Below are 21,058 nucleotides of genomic sequence, written 5' to 3'. Positions count from 1 at the left end.
AATCAAGCAGTTTTAATTTATGGTTAGGTTATAAAAGATAACCTTTTATTTAAAAAAAAATCTGCAGGACTCCTGGGTGGCTCAGTTGGTTAAGCGACTGCCTTCATGGTCATGGTCTCAGGGTACTGGGATCAAGTCCCATATGGGGCTCCCTGCTCAGTGGGGAGCCTGCTTCTTCCTCTGTCTCTGCCCCTCCTTCCCGCTTATGCGCGCTCTCTCTCTGACAAATAAATAAATAAAATATTAAAAAAAATAATTTAAAAATATCCACAAAACTTGAGTGGTCCATGACTTATTTATGCATAGCTAAACAGTCCTGTTGTAAAATCTCTCTCTCTCTCTTTTTTTTTTTTTTAAAGATTTTATCATTTATTTGAGAGAGAGAGAAAGAGAGGCAGAGGGAAAAGCAGTCTCCCCACTGAGCAGGGAGCCCGATGCAGGGTTCGATTTCAGGACACCAACATCATGATCAGACGCTTAGTCAGCTGAGCCACCCAGGCACCCCCAAAATATCTTTAATTTCATACTTAAAAGATTTCTGTTCATTTTTAGCCACTAATGATGAAAAGTTGGGGAAGGGACTGTATTAATTCCAAGTTACAAATGAATAAAACTAGTTGTAATAATTTAGCTTTTCTCCTAAGAATTTTAGGAGTAACTTTAGTTACTTTATAATACATTGAAAGCATATTTGGTTAGAATATTGCTGTGATATTTACCATTTTGTTTATCATTAGAAAAATGTGAGAATACATATACTTTAGAATTTAATAGATTAGAATTTGGTTAGAATTTAATAGATTAAAACACATATAAAATAGGACAACTTATTAAAAAAAACCTAGCAAAAAAAAAAAAAAAACCAAATTAGAAACTATTGGGGGAATAAGTAGATATAACAATAGCCTTGAGCCAGATTTGTTTTAGACTTCTTTTATAAATAATGTCAAACATTTGTCAATGTGAATATTATTTTTTCAAAAATGATTATCCCTTTTGTAGAGTTGTATTATTCTCTGAATTCCATGAGATCAGCATTTTTCACCCCTTCTCTGACATAAATTGTTATTTTCTCAGAGCAGTTAGGTGAATAATTCTGAGGCCATGCTGTCAGAATTATCTAGGGCTAATTTTTAACTTGTAGCCAGGCCTATTGGTTGCTTATTTCTTACTATACAGCGGAGTGTAAGAGGTTAACTGTATTACGTAGGGAGAAAAAAACCACGTGACGTATAGCTAATTTGGAATGCTGGTTATCTGTGTTATTTGGTCAGTTTAATCACGGCTTTAATCCAAGAGCTGATAGTTGAAGTGTATGGGCATTTGTGCTTTAATCTTTTAAATTTCATTAGAAATTAATTTAATCTCATAATACCAGTAAACTTGGGGGTCATACATGATTTTTTTTTTCCCAAAGCTTTCAGCTTTTCACCATTAAGTATGATGTCAGCTGTGGACTTGTTGTATATGGCCTTTATTATTTTTTTTTTTTTAAGATTTTTATTTATTTGAGAGAAAGAGTGAAGGAGAGCACGAGAGCGGGGTGAGGGGCAGAGAGAGAAGCCGATCCCCCACTGAGCAGGCTGCCCAATGCGGATTTGCGGGGCTTGATCCTAGGACTCTGGGGTCATGACCTGTGCCGAAGGCCCAACTGACTGAGCCACCCAGGTGTCCCTACATGTGTGATTCTTAGGCACTGTAGTAACAGAGGAATGAATTCTTTGTAGTTTGAGTTAATCAGCCACGGCCCCTGTGTCCCATTCAGTATTTGTGAAAAACTAATATATTTCCAAATATTGATTAAATTTTCAAGGAATAATTATGGTAATATAGTATACCAGTGTAGATGGCAACCGTTAGGGGGCCTGGGTGGCTCAGTGGGTTAAGCTTCTGCCTTCGGCTCAGGTCATGATCCCAGGGTGCTCAAGTCCTGCATCGGGCTGTCTGCTCAGGGGGGAGCCTGCCCCTGCCCCCGCCCCGCCTTCTCTCTCTGCCTGCCTGCCTTCTATCTACTTGTGATCTCTGTCTGTCAAATAAATAAATAAAAAATCTTTAGAAGGCAACCATTACATAATCTTTTTGTTGTATTTTTTTCTTTAAGATTTTATTTATTTATTTGACAGAGAGATAGCACAAGCAAGCAGAGTGGCAGGCAGAGGGAGAGGGAGAAGCAGGCTCTCTGCTGAGCAGGGAGCCGGATGTGGGACTTGATCCCAGAACTCTGGGATCATGACCCGAGCTGAAGGCAGCCGCTTAACCGACTGAGCCACCCAGGCACCCCTTTTTTGTTGTATTTTTAAATAGAATTTATCTATTAACCTAAAGTGAATGTAGTGACCTTCCTCTTCCCCAGCTCACCAAGTCAACGAATAGTAGCTGCTGTTTACTGACAGCTTTCTCTTGCCAGGTGCTTGGTTAAGTGCTCTGCACACTTAGCCTTATTCAGTCATCCCAACAACCCTGCAATGTGTGAATTTTATTTGCATTTTAAATGGGCTGCGTGATTCAAAGAGTTTAAATTACCGCCCAAGGTCATTTACCTATTAAATGGTTCACTCAAACAGATGTCACACCGACTTCAAAACCCAAACTCTTCTCTCTGGCTTACCCTGCCTTTCCCAGGAACCGAAGAAAATGCTTGTATAAATCTACAGCGAGTGGGGAGGGTCAGGAGGAGTCAAACATTTCTCCAAACCAGTGTGTTTGGAGGAGGTCTTCCTGTGAACTGGATTTCTTCATTAGCAAATTCCATTTACTGAGTGAGATAAAATCGTATTTCAGATGTATATATATGTGTATGTATACATTTGCACTCTCTATAACTTAGGATGCCCGGTGATTTTTCACTGTTTTATCGGTGATCTTAGAAGCAAGGTTAGCATAAAAACAAAACCAAACTTTGTTCATGTGGTAATTAAAATTAAGGTTACCTTCTTTGAAATACTTGTAATTATATTACAATGTAGAAACATACTTGGGTTCTTTAGTTCAAATAGTTGTCATAATAATATGTGAAAATTTTAGGGATGGCCTCAGAATTAGTGCACCCTATAAATAACCATAGTGGTGAAGTCTTCTCATTCTGAATGTAGTTGAAGTTCTTAAGTGATCTGTGTGTTCAGAATTGCCTCATAATGCCATACATAGTATTTAATAAAGTATTGTGGAGTTCAAGGGCTATGAGCCTACATGAAGAGGGAAAAGAAAAAAAATAAATTTTTAAAGATTTTTTTTTTTATTTATCTGACAGAGAAAGAGAGGGAGAGAGGGAACACAAGCAAGGGAAGTGGGAGAGGGAGGAAGAGGCTTCCTGCTGGGCAAGAAGGGAGCCCGAGGTGGGGCTTGCTGGATCCCAGGACCCTGGGATCACCACCTGAGCCGAAGGCAGATGCCCGATGACCCAGGAGCCCCAAGAAGAGGAAAATTTTCAACTTTAAGAATTTTTGAAGGAAGGGCGCCTGGGTGGCTCAGTGGGTTAAAGCCTTTGCCTTTAGCTCAGGTCATGATCCCAGGGTTCTGGGATCAAGACCCACATCGGGCTCTCTGCTCAACGTGGGGTGGGGGGAGCCTGCTTTCCTCACACTCTGTCTCTGCCTGCCTCTCTGCCTACTTGTGATCTCTGTCTGTCAAATAGATAAATAAAATCTTTAAAAAAATTTTTTTTGAAGGTAAAAATACATTTCTCTGAAAATTTAAAAGTGAGAAAGTGTAATAATAATACTGTTGGTGCCTTATTTTACACATGTGGAAATTGAGCTACAGAGAGAGATTAAGTTATTGAATTGCCTGAAGTTACACAGCTGAATGACAGAGCCATGACCAAAACCCCAGAGCGGAGTTCTGGAATCCATGTGCTTGACCGATTCCCCATACCAGTGGGTCATTCAAAGGATAAGTGAGATTTAAAATAGAGATTTCAGGTTACTTTCGGAACTTGTTTAACTTGATTAACTTACTGTGTTTATTGTTCTGAAATGGTGTCCATTAGCTCTAAGCCTGTGTCTTTGAGATCCCTGACATCTTGTAGACAAAGACTGTCACTGAGCTACTAGCTTCTCTTGAACTGTGGGGTTGTTTGAAGGTTCTGCTTAATTAACTCCGTGTAACTTCAGCTCTTGTTCAAGTGCAGCTGAGGTCAGTGAGGCCGGTATAGGAGCAGGGTATGGAATTTTAAAAGGAGCTTGAACATAGAACAACTTCTATGCTGGAAATGAAAATCCATTATAAAAAATTGGTATTAAAAACTTAGAGTAAAAATTGCTCTGTCTTAAATTTCAACCCAAATATGAAATGCCATTTTATGAAATTGATACTTTATCAATTAGACCAAAGAAACTTCTTCTGAATGTAGCATGTAGAATCATGTTGATAAATATTCACACAGTTGAATATTGTGGCTTTATTTAAATCAAAAGGGCAGAAAAGTTTATGGATTTTAGCTCCTGAGTGCTATATTAAAGGTAATCCAGGGTACCTAGGTGGCTCAGTTGGTTAAGTATCTGCCTTTGGCTTAGGTCATGATTTCAGGGTCCTGGAATTGAGCCCTGCTTCCCCCTCTCCTTATGCAGCTCCCCCTGCTTGTGCTCTCTTTCACACACTCTATCTCTTTCAAATAAATAAATAAAAAATAAAAAGATAGTTCTTCTTTAGCTTATCAGACTGTGAGAAAAAAGCCTTGATTCCTTCAGAAGGGTTCTTTTTTCCCCCTAAGGTCACATACATTTATGTATGTATGTATGTATGTATGTATGTATGTATGTATGTATGTATTGGGGAGGGAGAGAGAGAGAGCAGGGAGGAGCAGAATGGGAGGGAGGGGGCAAGCAGTCTCTGCACTGAGCCTGGAGCTTGTCGTGGGGCTCCATCTCATGATCCCAAGATCATGACCCTGAGATCTTGACCTGAGCTGAAACCAAGATTCAGCTTAACCAGCTCAGCCACCCAGGCACCCCCAGAAGGGTTCTTAATAAAAATAGAGGTTACTAGTGTGCATTTCTTAGCAACACATACTTCCTGTAGCTGAATGACTATCTTGTTAGCCTTTATGTCTTATTGTCAGAAATGCCTATTTAACATTTTGTAATACTTGTTGTTGACATATAGACCTCAAATTTCTTCTGGATCCATTTCTTAAACTCATCTTTAAAAAAGTATAAAAGACTATGTAAGAGAAACATAGTTCAAAATTAAACCCTGCAAAGTTTTATGAATATATGAATAACCCAATTCCCACTCATATACTAACTTTTATAATATAAACCTTTTCATTTATGCTTCTTGAAGCCATCTTGATTACTTCTTGTCCACTTGGACACAAGGATACCAACTTGAGAAGAAACCATATCATATATCTTTTATAGTGTAATAAAACATTATTTGAACCTCATGTTAAAGATAGGTATGCATATTTATAATAGTCATTTAAAATTTTTAAAAATTTTTCTTTTGTAATATGTATTTAATTTTTTTGATATTTAGAGATCAGTTTCCAAACCTGTAGGAAAACAGCTATCCAACAGTAACAAGGTTTTGAATTTTTTTTCCCTTTACTATTTATCAATTTGATTAGGAAATGAATAATCAACATTAAAATTCACATCCATCTTCCTGCATTTTTCATAATTACTTTAACTCTCTTAGTCAATTAATGTTCTATGTTCTGCTTGTGACAAGGCATCTGTTTAAGTAAGAGAAAAATATAGGAATAGCTAGTTATTTCTTAAGTATCTTCCATGAGGATTATCTACTTTGTGGTTCAGATTTATGTCATGTCATGAGTTGGCTTTTCTTAGTCATCTAGCACCAGGTTCCTTTGGCCCCATAATTCGAATTAGTCTGATTTATATATGTGTCTATATTTGTGTGTGTCTATAACGTATATGTGAGTATGTCGTAAGTACAAATCATCTGTAAAATGAGGTAGCCTCAGTTTTGAAATCCTTACTTATTATGTAGATATCAAAACTGTCATTTTAGATTAGTGTGGATAATTGAGCATTGACCACATTACTTGCATTGGTCAGGCAAAATTAATTGAGAGCATAATTTGTATTTTCCACAATATTTGACTTGACTGTAGTTTCAGAATCGAATTTCTGGAGCCTTGTGATCTGGTAGAAAGATTACACCTGAATCATCGTCAGGTGAATGTTGATCTGAGGATTTGGGGTGGGAAGAGGGAATTTGAAACTATCTTTAGTTGCTTATGTTCGTTTCTGTGATTTTATCCACTGAAATTTTAAACTGATCTTCTAAATCTTTTCTGTAGGAAATTTTGGGAACGGTTTATTGCCCTGTGTCATGAAAATAATAGCCTACACGGAATCACTTTTGAACAGATCAAAGCTCAGCTAGAGGCTTTAGAACTCAAGAAGACGTATGTGTTGAATCCACTGGCGCCTGAATTTATCCCCCGGGCTCTACGACTGCAGCATTCAGGAAATACCAACAAACTGCAGCAGTCACCCCCCAAGGTAAAGCCTGCTATCGGAGTCGAAGAGGGTAGAGGGAGAGAACAGCACAGAACGGCCCAAGGTTCACTGGGCTGCAGTTTCTTCAAGTATTGGAAACGAAGGTTACATTGGGTGGCAAGCAGTCTCTTCAAGGAGCTTGTCTAGTTTGGATACGCACGTGAGAATACAGTGTGGTGTGTAGCCATGCTCAATGTCATAATCATCCTCAAAAAAGTTTCCAAGTACCTGATTGCTTTTGTGTCCTTTGTATAATACCTTCCCGTCCTCTCTGCTGATAGGTGTTTATTTAGCATGATGTGAATACAACAAAGCAGTTTAAAAGACTGTTAACACTCATTAAAAGGAGCCCTCAGAGCGTATTATTACAAGAAATAATATTACATAATAGTGTTTGTCAAAAACAGTTCTAACCTGTGTTGATCAATTCATTTCAAGTAATATTTGACCCAGTGAGAAAATTTGGTTGACTTCTTGAAGATTAATTGACTTGACCTATATTTGTTGTGTAGGAAGTAGTCCAATCAGGAGTTGAGGTGGGTCACTCAGGGCCATGTCTACTTTTGAACCAGTTATTTTGGGCAGGGACAGCTGCTGTGTTTGCTACAGTGCCTGAAAAAAATAGGCTTGCATTTACCATCTAGAAAAGAAAGTTATGAAAATGGCATGTTTAGTATCTGCTCTGGTTTTTTTGGTGTGTTTGTAGTCATCAGTGTGGTATGAAATTTACTGACAGGAATGAAGTAAAAGAACGTGTCAGTTTGGGGCTTCATTTTAAAAATGTAAAACCTGATGTGTGAACGATAATTAATGGTTTAATATCTTGAAAATCTTTGAGCTAAATAGGTATTAAGCTGAGAAGAGAACTACTTCTGTGTTAATATACCATTGTATGTTATTAAATAAAAATGGTCCGAATGTGCAGTCATGTTTTACAGATTTGGGATTTCTAGGGGATTAAACATCTTGTATAAATGAATCTTCTAGATTTCTAAACCTTTAAAATATTAATTAATAATCAACTTATTTATCAGATAGTTAAGTTGCTTCTCTGTGCCAGCTGCTGGGGTAGGTGTTAGAGAAGCATAGGGGAGCACATGAGGCCCCCTGAGTCCTTCGCGGCAGATGTTGGAGGGTGATGGTCAGAGGAGGCAGGTGGATTCAAGGCAGTTTCCACCACAGAGTTCTTATTCAGCAGTCCACTGAATAGAGGGGGATAGTGCTAGACTGAGGAGACATTTCAGAAACTAGGATATAAAAGCTCCATCAGGGCAGAGATCTTTGCCTGCATTACTTACTGCGCTTGCCTCTGTGCCTAGAACAACACTTGGCTCATCACAGGTGCTTCAAAGTATTTTTTTTAGATGAATGAATGAAGCTTAAGAAAGAGCTTATACAAAAGGTCAGAGGTGTGAGAGAGCGGGCTCTGCAGGGACCAGCGAGGAGTTTAGGGTGTATGGGGAGTGGGGAATCCAGGTAGAAATTTTTATATTTTACTGTTTTTTTTTTTTTTAAATTAAAATATTGTAAAATAATTATATCCTTTGCACATCCTTAACTACAATAGAGTAAACTCTTCTTACGGACTTGGGAATGGAAGCATCAGTTTACCTACGATAGGTCAGCCAGATTCAAGCCAGGGTACAGACGTGGGCTGATTGCAAGCAAGATCCTGCAGTTTGCTCTGTTTTCCTTGTAAAGGTGAACTAAATATAATATGTTCAATCCACTTGCTTTTCCAAAACCATAAACTTCCTGAAGGCAGGAATCCAGTTCTGTATACTTTTTATGGCCCCTAATGCCTTGCCCCACACGTTGCATATAGTGGCTGCTCAGTAAATATTTGATAAGTGAGTAATGCTTATGATGCATCCAGGAAAGTGTAGTGTGGTTCCCCCCCCCCCCCGCCACTTTTTGTGGCTTTTCTCTTTTAATAAGAGGATTGTGTAATTAAAGGTCAAAGCAGCCATCGCCCTGATTTGATTTTTTTTTACTTTTTAGAAAATACTCTTCAATGATGCCACAGATACTGTCTGTTGTTTCTGTCACTAACACAGTGGTTCATCAAATTATTTATACACCTGGCTATTTAAAAATATTGATTATTTATAGCATGTCTGAGAATAATCAGTAATGTTAAATAACTGAGGTGTAGTGAGCAAGAGGTTGTTTTTGTTACTTTATCTCCTTCTCTCCCCAGGATTTTATTTTACTTCCATTAAATTGTTTTGAGGTTTGCATTTGTACTAGAGTCCTGTTTTATTTCACTTTCTGTTGTAGGAAGTTTCAAACATAATCGTAAGTAGAATAGTATAATGAATTCTCTCTCCTTTAGGGTTTTTTTTTTAAGATTTTATTATTTGAGAGAGTAAGTGCACATGAGTGTGACCATTAATGGGGGGAGGAGCAGAGGGACAAGCAGACTCCCCGCTAAGCACGGAGCCCAACTCGGGGCTCAGGCCCAGGACCCTGAGGTTATGACCTGAGCCAAAACCAAGAGTCAGATGCTCAACCTGCTGAGGCACCCGGGTGGCCCTCTGTCATCTAGGTTTGCTAATTACCAACTTAAACTTATCTCATCCCCCCACCAGATCTACACTGGAAAATTTTGAAACAGATTCCAGATATTTTATTTCATGTGCTAGAGTCTTTTGATGAATGGAGATATACTTCATTGTTAGAAAAGGGTGCTATTTGTGAAAATGTGATACTAAACCATACCATTTCCTCTTAAGTTTTCCTTAATGTATAGCTTTTAACACAGTTCTGTGCATAAGAAATATTAAAAATTAGTATTGTTGGTGTTAGACTACGATTTAAGTCCCAGTCGGATTTCCTGGAGATGCAGTCGTCAGAAGCCTGGCCGATAGTTGAAAGTTGTCCGGACGTGCTTGCTCTGGGTTGTGTTTGGCGACAAAACATGGTCCGAGCTGTTTAGCAGTCACATAACTTTATGCTAAGAGGTCTGTTCTGTGGCAGTGTTATTTAGCAAAGGTCCAGAATGTTTGGGCTCCAGGAGCCGCTCGTCTGAGCTCGCCCTTTCTTGCCTTCCTCTCTGCAGGCATCATTTATTGCCAGGAGTCTGCAGAATGAGCACAGAGAAAAGCAATTTGCCTGTTTTCATCCCACTTACTCTGAGGGCATTTGCTGGGAGCAGCATTTGGAAGCTTTGCTAAAATTTGCTAAAATAGATTCGTTTGCACACGCTCTGAAAACCAGTCGGAGCATAGATAACACTCAGAAACGGATTCTCTGAAAAGACCGTAGCATTATTTTATAGATTCTAGTTGGGAGTTGTTTTCATCATCCGTCCCTAGCTGCTCACTGTCCAGACATCAGAAAACATGTCATTCTGTGTACGTCAGTAGCCTCAGTGCCCAGCCAGGGGTGGACGTGTGGTGGCCCTCATTAACATTCGTTGAATGCATACATGGAAAACGATGTGTAAAAAAAGAAACATTTGACTTAACAATGGTGGAGTAAAAAGTCCGTATGAACTATGTTGACACGAGCTGTATTTGCTTATAAAAATCCTGACATTCTACTAAAGGTACACAGACTTTATTATTGGAATTATCACTGTGGAATGACTTTCATACATAGTTAGTGCTAACCCTCCTGCTACGTTAATATTTGTTTATAAGCTACCAAACACCATGTGATTCTTCTATGGACCAGGTATACTTACTGCCCTACAGCTGCGTGCTGAGTCAAAGAGTCCGAGGAAAGTTTCTCCTGCACTGAACCGTACAGAGTGCTGAATTATACTTGTAGAGGTGCATATCTTTATCCATGATAGGCCTAAGTTGCTTTTTAAGGTAGCTTATCCTCCAACCCTGAGTGCTGATGCATATTGTCTGGCCTGCTTCCAGCTTCACAGTGCAGGATTAACTTAGACTGTGGTTATTCTTTGTGTTGGTTTCCTCTTGTGGCTGCAACAAATTAGCACAAACTTAGTGACTTAAAACAACACAAATGTTTTATCTCACATTTCTTTGGGCCACATGTCCATGCTGCCTTGGTTGGTTTCTTTTTTTTTTTTAAAAGATTTTACTTATTTATTTGATAGAGAGAGATCACAAGTAGGCGAAGAGGCAGGGAGAGAGAGTGAGAGGGAAGCAGGCTCCCTGCCGAGCAGAGAGCCCGATGTGGGGCTCGATCCCAGGACCCTGGGATCATGACCTGAGCCGAAGGCAGCAGCTTAACCCACTGAGCCACCCAGGCACCCCCTTGGTTGGTTTCTTGATGTTGGGTCTCGAAAGGCCAGGATCAAGCAAGATGTGGGCTGACTGGCCCCTTAACTGGAGGCTCTGGGAAGATTCTGCTTCAGAGTTCATGAAGAATCTAGTTTCTTGTGGTTGCAGGACCAACGTCCTTATTTCCTTGCCTCTGGAGCATTCTGAGCTTCTGGAGCCTTCTCTCCCATTCTTGGATTTGGCCCTTGTCTCAGAGTCACCAACGATGTATTAAATCCTTCTTTGCCTTGGAATCTCTGACTTCCTCTTTTTGCCACATCTGTCTGATTCCAGCTGGGGAAACTTTTCTGCTTTTAGGGCTCATGTGATTAGAGTGGGTCCACCCAGATAATCTAGGAAAATCTCCTTATTTCAAATACAGCACTTAATTATATCTGCCGCATAACATGGCACAGTCATGGATTCCAGGGATCAGGGTGTGGATGTCTCTGGGGTGCTGCTCGTACCACACTCTGACTGCATCACTGTTTTCTCTGCATGCTGCACAGTCACCCCTGCTTGATGGTTCATTAGAGGCTAAGAAATCTAAATGGTGTACTACCCTTTTGGAACAGTCTTATCTCCTTTCTTCTGTCCGTGTATGTGCCCCAACTGCTCTTGATGTCACTTCTGATTGCTTCTGCTTCTGATCTTCTCACTTACCCCTGCCGACTCTGCTGCCTGCCATGCTCACCTTTTCGTGGTTTCTTCTTTCTTCTGCCCTGCTTTTCTTACTGCTCCTTTATTCCTCAGAAGTTTGTTTTTTCTAGCTAGTGCCGATCACTGGGAACATTCTCCGGATTAATGGACCAACTGTGATTCTTAATGGACTGACTGTGATTCTTTTTTGAGTGTTTCTTTCTGACTCTCTAAGAGTTGGAGCTTCGTTGCCCTTGTCCCCTCATAACGAGCTTACCTGACCACATGCCTTTAATGTTTAGTGCTGACCTGAATAATTAACACTGCCGACAGATTGGGAGATAAATGAAGTGTCACTGTACTTTTTGCTTTGGTCAGGAAGAAATTTCTTTTCCTGTTGTAGATGTTATCCACCCCCCAGATGTTAGGTACAGATAACAGATTTGTATCTGTCTAAGGGTAAGTTGTATAACATGCTACTTGTGTTGTATCATGGCTTTGTGTGTTACATGTAGCCAATAGAATGAGAAAATTTTTTAAATCCAGAAATTCAGAACCATTGTCTCTTCAAATACTGTTTCTGCCCTAAAGTCATCCCATTTAATGGTACATGAGTCTAGCATTGCTTATTTAATAAATCTTCGGATGCTGGACATTTAGGTTGTTAACATTTAACACACATATAAACAATGCTGTGGTGAACATCTGTGCCCAAATCCAGTATTATTTCATTTGGATAAATTCCTGAAAGTGCAATTATTGGGTTAAAGCGTGTGTACATTTTTGATGCTTCTGGTAATGTTGGCAAATTGCTTTCTAGAACATTTGTACGCTCTCTTAAGCAAATTGTGCCAGTGTCTTTTCCTGTTCCTTCAGTAAATTTTGCACTTGAAGTTGCCATGAATCCTGCTCTAAATACCTTAAGTCCCAAACCCATGTTTATGTTCACATGGTTGTTTTAAAGGTTTTCATCCTCAGGAATTGAAGACTGATTTTTTTCCCTTGAAAAGCAACTTTTCTTTTTTAAAAAGATTGTTTATTTATTTATTTGACCAAGAGAGACACAGCGGGAGAGGAAACACAGGCAGGGGGAGTGGGAGAGGGAGAAGCAGGCTTCCTGCACAGCAGGGAGCCCAACGCGGGGCTTGATCCCAGGACACTGGGAACGTGACCTGAGCTAAAGGCAGACACCCAACTACGGAGCCACCTAGGCGTCATTAATAGCAACTTTTCATTTCATCATTTAATTAATAGAAAATTTGTAGAGAAGCTGTAAAGGAGTAGAATTTAGTTTCAGTCACATTGATTGCTTATTTCTTTTTATTTAAAAAATAAACATTATTTATTTATTCATTATTATTCACTTAAACAAAGAATTTTAGATACCCTTAATTTGAAAGCTGAGAAAATTAGAGGCCTAGCACCATGACTTAATATTTATTTATTCACTTTTAAAAATATTTTATTTATTAAAAAAAAATATTTTATTTATTTATTTGAGAGAGTATAAGTGGGAAGGGGGGCAGAGGGAGGTGGAGAAGCAGACTCCCCACTGAGTAGGAAGCCTTCATGGAGGTCGATCCCAGGATCCTGAGGTCATGACCTGAGCCAAAAGCAGACACTTAACTGACTAAACCATGCAGGCACCCCCATGACTTAATAGTTTAAAAGAAAGTTGGCTCAAAGCAGTCTAGTGGTTATTAATTACAGACTCGCAATCTTTGAGTTTTAACTGCTGCTGTATATATTTAATTTGCATAGGATTAGGAAAGTGGTTACTGTTCTCTTAATATTAAATGTGTTTAAATTATTATAATTATTATAATTCTGGTTTTTTTTTCTGTAAAGGGGAAAAGTCTCCATCATACCCAGAATGATCATTTCCAGAACGATGGAATTGGTAAGTGGAAAATTAGCCCTGTGATAACTTGCTTACCCCCAAACTTCATCACTAGAAAGAATAGGATGGGGAGAGGGACACACACATACACACACACACAAACACACACACACATATACTTTGGAACTCACTGAACTCTTTTATTCCACACAATAAATTCAACACAATGTAAATTCTTTGTTATGCCGTTCCTGAAAACATGTGATTTGTACCTAGAAGTTTGAGGAAAAACATTTAAGCCTATGCAACAAAAGTTTCTGGAACATATTTATATTCTCCAAATGTTGGGTCATTGAAATTTCAAGATGGAGTTTATTTAAACAATTTAAAATGTTATGGAAGTATGCTTTTAAAATAATAATTGCTTAACCTTCATTTTGTTTGTGGCTATATTACAGTTGTAAGCCAAAACTTGTTGTGAAGGGTTGCATATATTTTTCTAGTCTTAGAAGAATGTTTCCCTGAGCGTGTATGGTTTTCTTGAAAGACATACCTCTAGCTTCTTGGAAGACATTTACAATTATACTAGTTTACAAAAGGAATACTTTGTATATCTCAAGCTCATTTTAGGGAACCTTGTAAAATGGTAATTTTTTTAATATGCTTTATTTTTCCATGTTGGTATTTCCTCGATTATCAGATATCTTATGGCAAACCTGGGAAATGTATTTTGCCATTGGTGATTTAAATTATTCTTGTCTAGAGAAATGTGTACAACTACTGAGTGCATTCTCTCTCTGTTTATATTTCAGTTCAGCCCAATCCTTCTGTACTTATTGGCAATCCTATTAGAGCATATACTCCTCCACCCCCTCTTGGACCTCACCCAAATTTGGGGAAATCTCCAAGCCCTGTTCAAAGAATAGATCCTCACACTGGGACAAGTATTCTTTACGTACCTGCTGTCTATGGAGGGAATGTAGTTATGTCGGTGCCTTTACCTGTAAGTGGACGTTTGAGATACTTTCTATTGAATAAAATAAAATAGGCTTCACTAAATTAGTGACTATCCCGAATCGTGTTCTACCTTTTTTAAAAAAGTTTTTTCAGTACCTGTAGGCTTTTAAAGCAGCTCATTCTTTAACCATCAGAGTTTGAAATGACCAAAGAAATATGAATTGTTGCTTATAGTTTGTTACTAGATTGCCGGTGGCTATGAAGAAATCTGTTAATTGGCTATTTTGATTGAAAAGCCTTTGTATTCTTTTAAAATATTTTTACTAGGAAAATTGAGCTGGAAGTTAACAGAGCTAGTAAATTGGTCTCTTGTTTTATACAGTGATGCTTTATTTTATCTTTTACTTTTTTATTCTTACATAATTCACTAATCCTTCCTAAGAAATAATAGTTTTTCGGAGGAGGCAAAGAAGCTTGGGTTAGTCTAGCTCTCTGGATCTGAATTTATCTGAGAAATTTCCCTCCTTATGAAATCTTATTGGTACTTAAAACCATTATTAAATCCTTTCTAAGACAACAGGTATGTAGAGGGCTTCCAGCTTATGAATGGATAATGGAAACCCATTTTTATTCCTTTAAGATTCTTTAATATTTTGGTAATTTTGTTAGTTTGCTAATATAATAACATTTCTAAGTTCAGGAATTTTAGCCTAGAAAACATATCTTTCGTTTAAGGCAATTGTTGTAATTTCAGGCAGAGGTGACTATTGCCAAAGATTTTTGGCACTCCCTCCCCACTAAAATGGAAAAATGCCATGCCATGATGTAAACCTTTCTCAGCCATATTGATCACAATAGTTTACAATTACAGCAGCCAGTGGGAGTAACTGTCAGTAAGAAATACGTAATTCATGCCCACTCCCCATAGACCTTCAATTTTAGCTGACTTATTTCTTCCCAGACAGCCTGGCAACATTATATCATTTGCTTTAAATAGTAAGTCCCTTAGGATTTATATTTCATTTTACTAGGTCAGGAGGCTTTTATTATAGAAGATTTTTTTAAGAGTCTGCATGTAACAGTTATACTACTGTAAGATGGGGCAGTAGCTTAGATGTCATTGTTTCTCCTTTTGCATTAGCGTGCAGAGATTATATGTTTAGATACACCTAAAGAAATGTTCTATTTCTGTGGTTTAAGGGAAGAGGAATTAATCAAAAGCATTAATTAAACTAACAGACTGTTGGAATTTTGCCTACAACAAATGAACATGAAATGATTGGGTTATTCCTGTAAAGTGGAATATGTATGTTATGTATTATGTGTATTCTGTATTTTGTGTCAAGACACTTTAGACTAAATTCTAAATTCGTTCTGAAGTTTTCCCTTGTTCTTTCATTTAGTCTATTAAACTATGTAACTATGTGGTTATAATTTAAAAGGTGATTTTCTTGGTAATCTATGGCATGTATACATTCATACTGAGGAGAAATGATTCAGGATAATAAAATGATTTAACGTGTCAAGGAATAATTATCAATTTTAAGCCTTCAGTTTCTTCCAAATGTGAAAGATGATCCATTTTCCCTACACCCTAAAGAATCAGGGAGCCAATTTTTTTTTTTTTTTTTTTTTTAAGAAGCCAGTTTTTGACCAGTTAAGATGTGGTAGTAATTCTGCCAATTGCTACAATTAGCATTGACTTTGTAGTTCTTCATTTTGATAAAATTGACATCTGTGTGTGTGTGTGTGTGTGTTTGCTTTTCCCTAATCACCAGCACTGTGGCAGCTTGCCTTTCAGAATGTACTTAATGTGGTTATTGTATTTCTTGTAATAACCTAGGTACCATGGACAGGGTACCAGGGCAGATTTGCAGTCGATCCTCGGATCCTTACACACCAGGCAGCGATGGCCTACAATATGAACCTCTTACAGACACACGGACGGGGGTCTCCCATACCGTATGGCCTTGGGCACCATCCACCTGTCAGCATAGGGCAGCCGCAAAACCAGCATCAGGAGAAGGAGCAACATGAGCCAAGTCGAAATGGTGAGCTGCTTCGCTCTTCTCATGGTCCCAAATTGATCATATGTCTGCTTGTATCAACGTACAAAGTTCTTTTAACAGTATAATTAAAAAAAAAAAAAAATTATTTATTTATTTATTTATTTATTTATTTATTTAGAAAAAGCATGGGGAGGGTCAGAGAGAGAGGGAAAGAATCTCAAGCAGACTTCCTGATGAGCATGGAGCCCAACACAGGGCTCGCTCTCACGACCCTGAGACGGTGACCTGGGCCGAAACCAAGAGTCAGTTGCTCAGCTGGACTGAGCCACCCAGGTGCCCAGTATCTCGAGTGTTTTAAATGATAGTTACTCACAATTGAGATGGAAAGTCCTCTCCTGTTAAACATTTTTATTGACTCCATTACTTTTGTGCTGTACTAGACACGAATGCTACTCTTGATTTAAAGTAGTCCTTATGTAAAGCACAGTCCCATGTCTATTTGAATTATAAATAAGGAAAAATTACCCAGTCTGTTTTTTAAAGTCAGGTTGATTGAGGTATAATTTATATACAGTAAAATCCAGTTTTAAAATGTACAGTTGATGTGTTTTGACAAGTAGAGAGAGTTGTTCACCACCACCAGCATCAAGATACAGGATATTTACGTAACAGAATGTTCCCTCATATCCCTTTGTTGTCTGCCTCCTTCTCCAAGCCCCAGCCCTGGACAGCCACTAATTGTAGTTTTGTCTTTAGTATGTCATGTAAATGGAATCATAGAGCATATAGTTTTGTGTGTCCAGCTTCATTCACTTAATGCTTTTGAGATTCATTCATGTTGTCTGTGTCAGTAGTTTGTTCCTTTCACGGTTGGTTAGTATTCTGTTATGTGGATGCACCACAGTGCTTTTATCTACCCATCCGCTGATGGGCAATTAGTTATTTCTAATTTTTGGCTCTTATGGATAAAGCTGCTATGAACACATGTGTGCACATATGGTTTTCATTTCTCTTGGGTGTATACCCAGGAATAAGATTGCTAATATGTATTGTAACTTTATAAGACACTGCCATGCTGTTTTCCAAAGCGGCTAGTCCATTTTTCATCTCAGCTAGTAATGTATGAGATTTCTAGCTGTTCCACATTCTCATCAGCACTTGGTGGTGTCAGTCTTTTTAATTTTACCCTTGCTAGTGGGTATCTGATAGTATCTGATCATAGTATTAGTTTGCATGTTCCTAATGACTAATAATGTTGAATATCTTTTCATTGGGCTTATTTGCCCTCTCTCATGAAGTGTCTCATGAAGTAGATCTCTCATTCGTATTTTTGCTCACCTTTTTTATTAGTTTGTTTTATAAAGTTGTAAGAGTTCTTTATACCTTCTGGACACAAATCTTTAATTAGGTACATGTTTTGAAAATACTTTCTCCCAGGATATGGCTTGCCTTTTCATTAGCAGTATCTTTCCAAGAGTATAAGTATAACTGATAAAATTCAGTTGATCCATTTTTTTTTCTTCTTCGAGTCATGTTTTTGGTGTGGTGTCTAAATTTCTTTGATCTCTGTTTTGTTTTGTTTTGTTTTCCCTAAAAGTTTCATAGTTTTAGCTCTGCTCTCACTTAGGTCCATTTTGAGTTAAGTTTTATATGGTGTGAGGTAAGAATTGAGGCTTTTGTTTTGGCTTTTGTTTCTGTAAGTGTGTGTATATATGTATATACAGCACCATTTGTTGAAAACACTGTCCTTCCTCCGCTAAACGCGGTGGCTTTGTTGAAAATCATTTGACCACATATATTAAGTCTCTGTTCTGTTGTGTTGATATGCGTGTTTATGTGTATGCCAGATGTGCTGTCTTGATTCCTGTAGCTTTATGAAAGCCTTGACAGCAGGTACTATGAGTTTTCTAGCTGTGTCCCTTTCCAAAACTCTCTTCCAGCCGCTTTGCATTTCCACATACATTTTAGAATCAGCTTCTCAGTTTCTACAAATAACCCTCCTGGGATTTTGATTTGGGACTGTGTTGACCTGTAGATCAGTTTAGGGAGGATTGACATCTTAACAGTATTGAGCCTTTTTTTTTTTTTTTCTTCAAGTTTTTGGTATAAGACTCTTGCACATACTTTGTTAGAGTGAAAGCTTAAATTAATATAGGTATTTAGTGTTATAGTTTTCCTCCTTAGTAGTGTATCCCACAAATTCTGATCTATTTTCATCAGTTGTGTACACTTTCTGATTTCACTTGAAATTAGGTCCATGGGATATTTAGAAAGGGGAGTTTGTTTCCAGTTACTAGGGATCATCTAAGAACTTTTATGTTATTGATTTCTACATTAATTCCATTGTGATAAGAAAACATATTTTGTATGACTCAAACTCTTATTTAGTGAGATTTGTTTTATGGCCCATAATTTGGTGTATCTTTGCAAATGTTCCATGTTTACTTGAGAAGAATGGAGTGCTCTGTAAATGTTACTTAGGTCAAGTTGATTGATAGAATTGTGTAGATCTACTATATTCTTGCTGATTTTCTGTCTGCTTTTTATTTTATTTTATTTTTTTAAACATTTTATTTATTTATTTGAGAGGAGAGACAGACAGTGAGAGAGAGCATGAGCGAGGAGAAGGTCAGAGGGAGAAGCAGACTCCCCGTGGAGCTGGGAGCCTGATGCGGGACTCGATCCCAGGACTCCAGGATCATGACCTGAGCTGAAGGCAGTCGCTTAACCAACTGAGCCACCCAGGCGCCCTCTGTCTGCTTTTTAAAAAATATGTATGAGAGGAGAATATTGAAATCTCCAAGGACAGTTGGCATTTGTCTCTTTTTCCTTTAAGTCTTGCTTGATTAATTTTGCAGTTCTCTTATTAGGAGCATCAACATTTAGGATTATATGCTCTTGATTAATTAACTCTTGTGATTTTGGAATGACCTCCTTTATCCCTGGTAATAGTCTTTGCTCTGTGATCTACTTTGCTTAATATCTAATGTAATCACTTTAACTTTCTTTTGACTAGTGATGGCAAATGGTATATCATTTTTGACCTTTTTTCTCTTTCCTTTCTTTTTTTTACCTATTACTTTTAATCTCTTTGTGTCTTTATATTTAAAGTGCATTTCTTGGGGCACCTGGGTGGCTTAGTTGATTAAACTTCTGACTCTTCCTTTTGGCTCAGGTCATGATCTCAGGGTCATGGGATTGAGCCCGGCTTCAGGCTCTGCACTCAGTTCAGAGCCTGCTTGAGATTAGGATTTTTTCCCTCTCCTTGCCTCTTCTCTCATGCATGCTCAGTCTCTCTCAAATACATAAAATCATTAAAGTGCATTTATTTTATTTTATTTATTTTTTTTAAAAGATTTACTTATTTGAGAGAGAGAGAGAGAGGTTGGGTGGGGCGAGGAGAGAGAGAGAGAGAGAGAGAATCCTAAGCAGACTCCCATCTGAGCGTGGAGCCCTATGTGGGGCTTGGTCCCACGATCCTGAGATTCTGAGATAATGACCTGAGCCAAAACCAAGAGTTGAGTGCTCAGCCCACAGAGCCGCCCAGGTGTCCCTACAGTGCGTTTATTTTCGATGGCATATGGTTGGCTGTTAGTCCAATGTAACGATCTCTGTCTTTTAATTGGGGTGTTTAGACCATTTGTACTGTATGTGATTACATAGTTAGCCTTGATTTTATCATCTTGCTATCTATTTTTAATTTGTCCAATCTGTTTCTTATTTCTCCTTGACTTTTTTCCTGCCTTCTTTTGGATTAGTTGAATATTTTGTTTATTCCACTTTATCTCCTTTTTTGGATTATTAGCTATAACCCTTTATTATTTTAGTATTTGCTTTAGAGTTCATAGTATACATCTTTAACTTCTCACAGTGTAATTTATATTCTTTCTGCTGTATATTTTACCACTTCATGTACAGGAAAAGAACCTTATAATATTTCAGTTTTTCCTCTCCTGGCTTCTATGATATTATTGTCATCATGCCTTTTACTTTTACGTATAAGCCCAACATTGTTATTATTTTTATTTAAATGGCCAAGTATCTTTTTAAAGAGATTTAAAGAACAGTAATTTTTTGTATCTATCCATGTAGGTAGCATTTCTGGTAATCTTTATTTTTTTTCTGTATATTCATGTTTTCATTTGATAGAATTTTCCTTATGCCTGAAGGGCTTTTCTTAACATTCCTTTTTCTTCATGCCTCTTGAGTTTGGGGTTTTGTAGAACTTCTTAGATCTGTGGATTTATAGTTTTCATCAAGTTTGGAAAATTTTGATCTTTATTTCTTAAGATATTTTGTGTCTCGGGGTGCCTGGGTGGCTCAGTGGGTTAAGCCGCTGCCTTCGGCTCAGGTCATGATCTCGGAGTCCTGGGATCGAGCCCCGCATCGGGCTTTCTGCTCTCTCGGGGAGCCTGTTTCCTCCTCTCTCTTTGCCTGCCTCTCTGCCTGCTTGTGATCTCTCTGTCAAAAAAAAAAAAAAAAAAAAAAAAAGATATTTTGTGTCACACCTCCTCTTGGCTTCTTCAGGAATTCCAACTACCCAAATATTAGGCTGATTAAAGTTTCCCCACAGTTTGTGGATGCACTTTCCTTTTTTTTCTCTTTCTTTTTCTTTTTTCTTTCTGTGTGGTTTCTGTTGCATATGCCTCAAGATCACTAAGTTTTTATTCTACAGTGTCTAATCTGCTAGTTCCATCCAGTGTATATCTCAGACATTGTAGTTTTCATTTCTTGAATTTTAGTAGTAAGCATATTCTGGCATGAAAATTCATTTTATAAATTTCTAGTGGCTTTTCTAAGTGAGTGATGTATGTATGTATGTATGTATGTATATATTTATAAGTAGACTCCATGCCCAGTGTGGAGTCCCATGCAGGGCTTGAACTCATGATCCTGAGATCAAGACCT

At 38.0% G+C, this 21,058-nt stretch overlaps 1 protein-coding gene across 1 annotated transcript in view; it reads left to right on the top strand.

The window, feature by feature from the left end:
• The window catches only part of HELZ (helicase with zinc finger), a 169,419-nt gene that overhangs the window by 109,209 nt on the left and 39,152 nt on the right, over window positions 1–21,058 (top strand). Inside the window, 4 exon segments of the mRNA XM_047706136.1 lie at window positions 6,269–6,473; window positions 13,193–13,244; window positions 13,997–14,187; window positions 15,985–16,192. Of these exon segments, the coding sequence (XP_047562092.1) occupies window positions 6,269–6,473; window positions 13,193–13,244; window positions 13,997–14,187; window positions 15,985–16,192 (656 nt within the window).

The sequence above is a fragment of the Lutra lutra genome, chromosome 16 (assembly GCF_902655055.1).
Source record: "Lutra lutra chromosome 16, mLutLut1.2, whole genome shotgun sequence".
Classification (NCBI taxonomy): Eukaryota; Metazoa; Chordata; class Mammalia; order Carnivora; family Mustelidae; genus Lutra; species Lutra lutra.
Note: the sequence above shows the minus strand (reverse complement) of the source record. Positions and strands in the feature narration are given on the sequence as shown.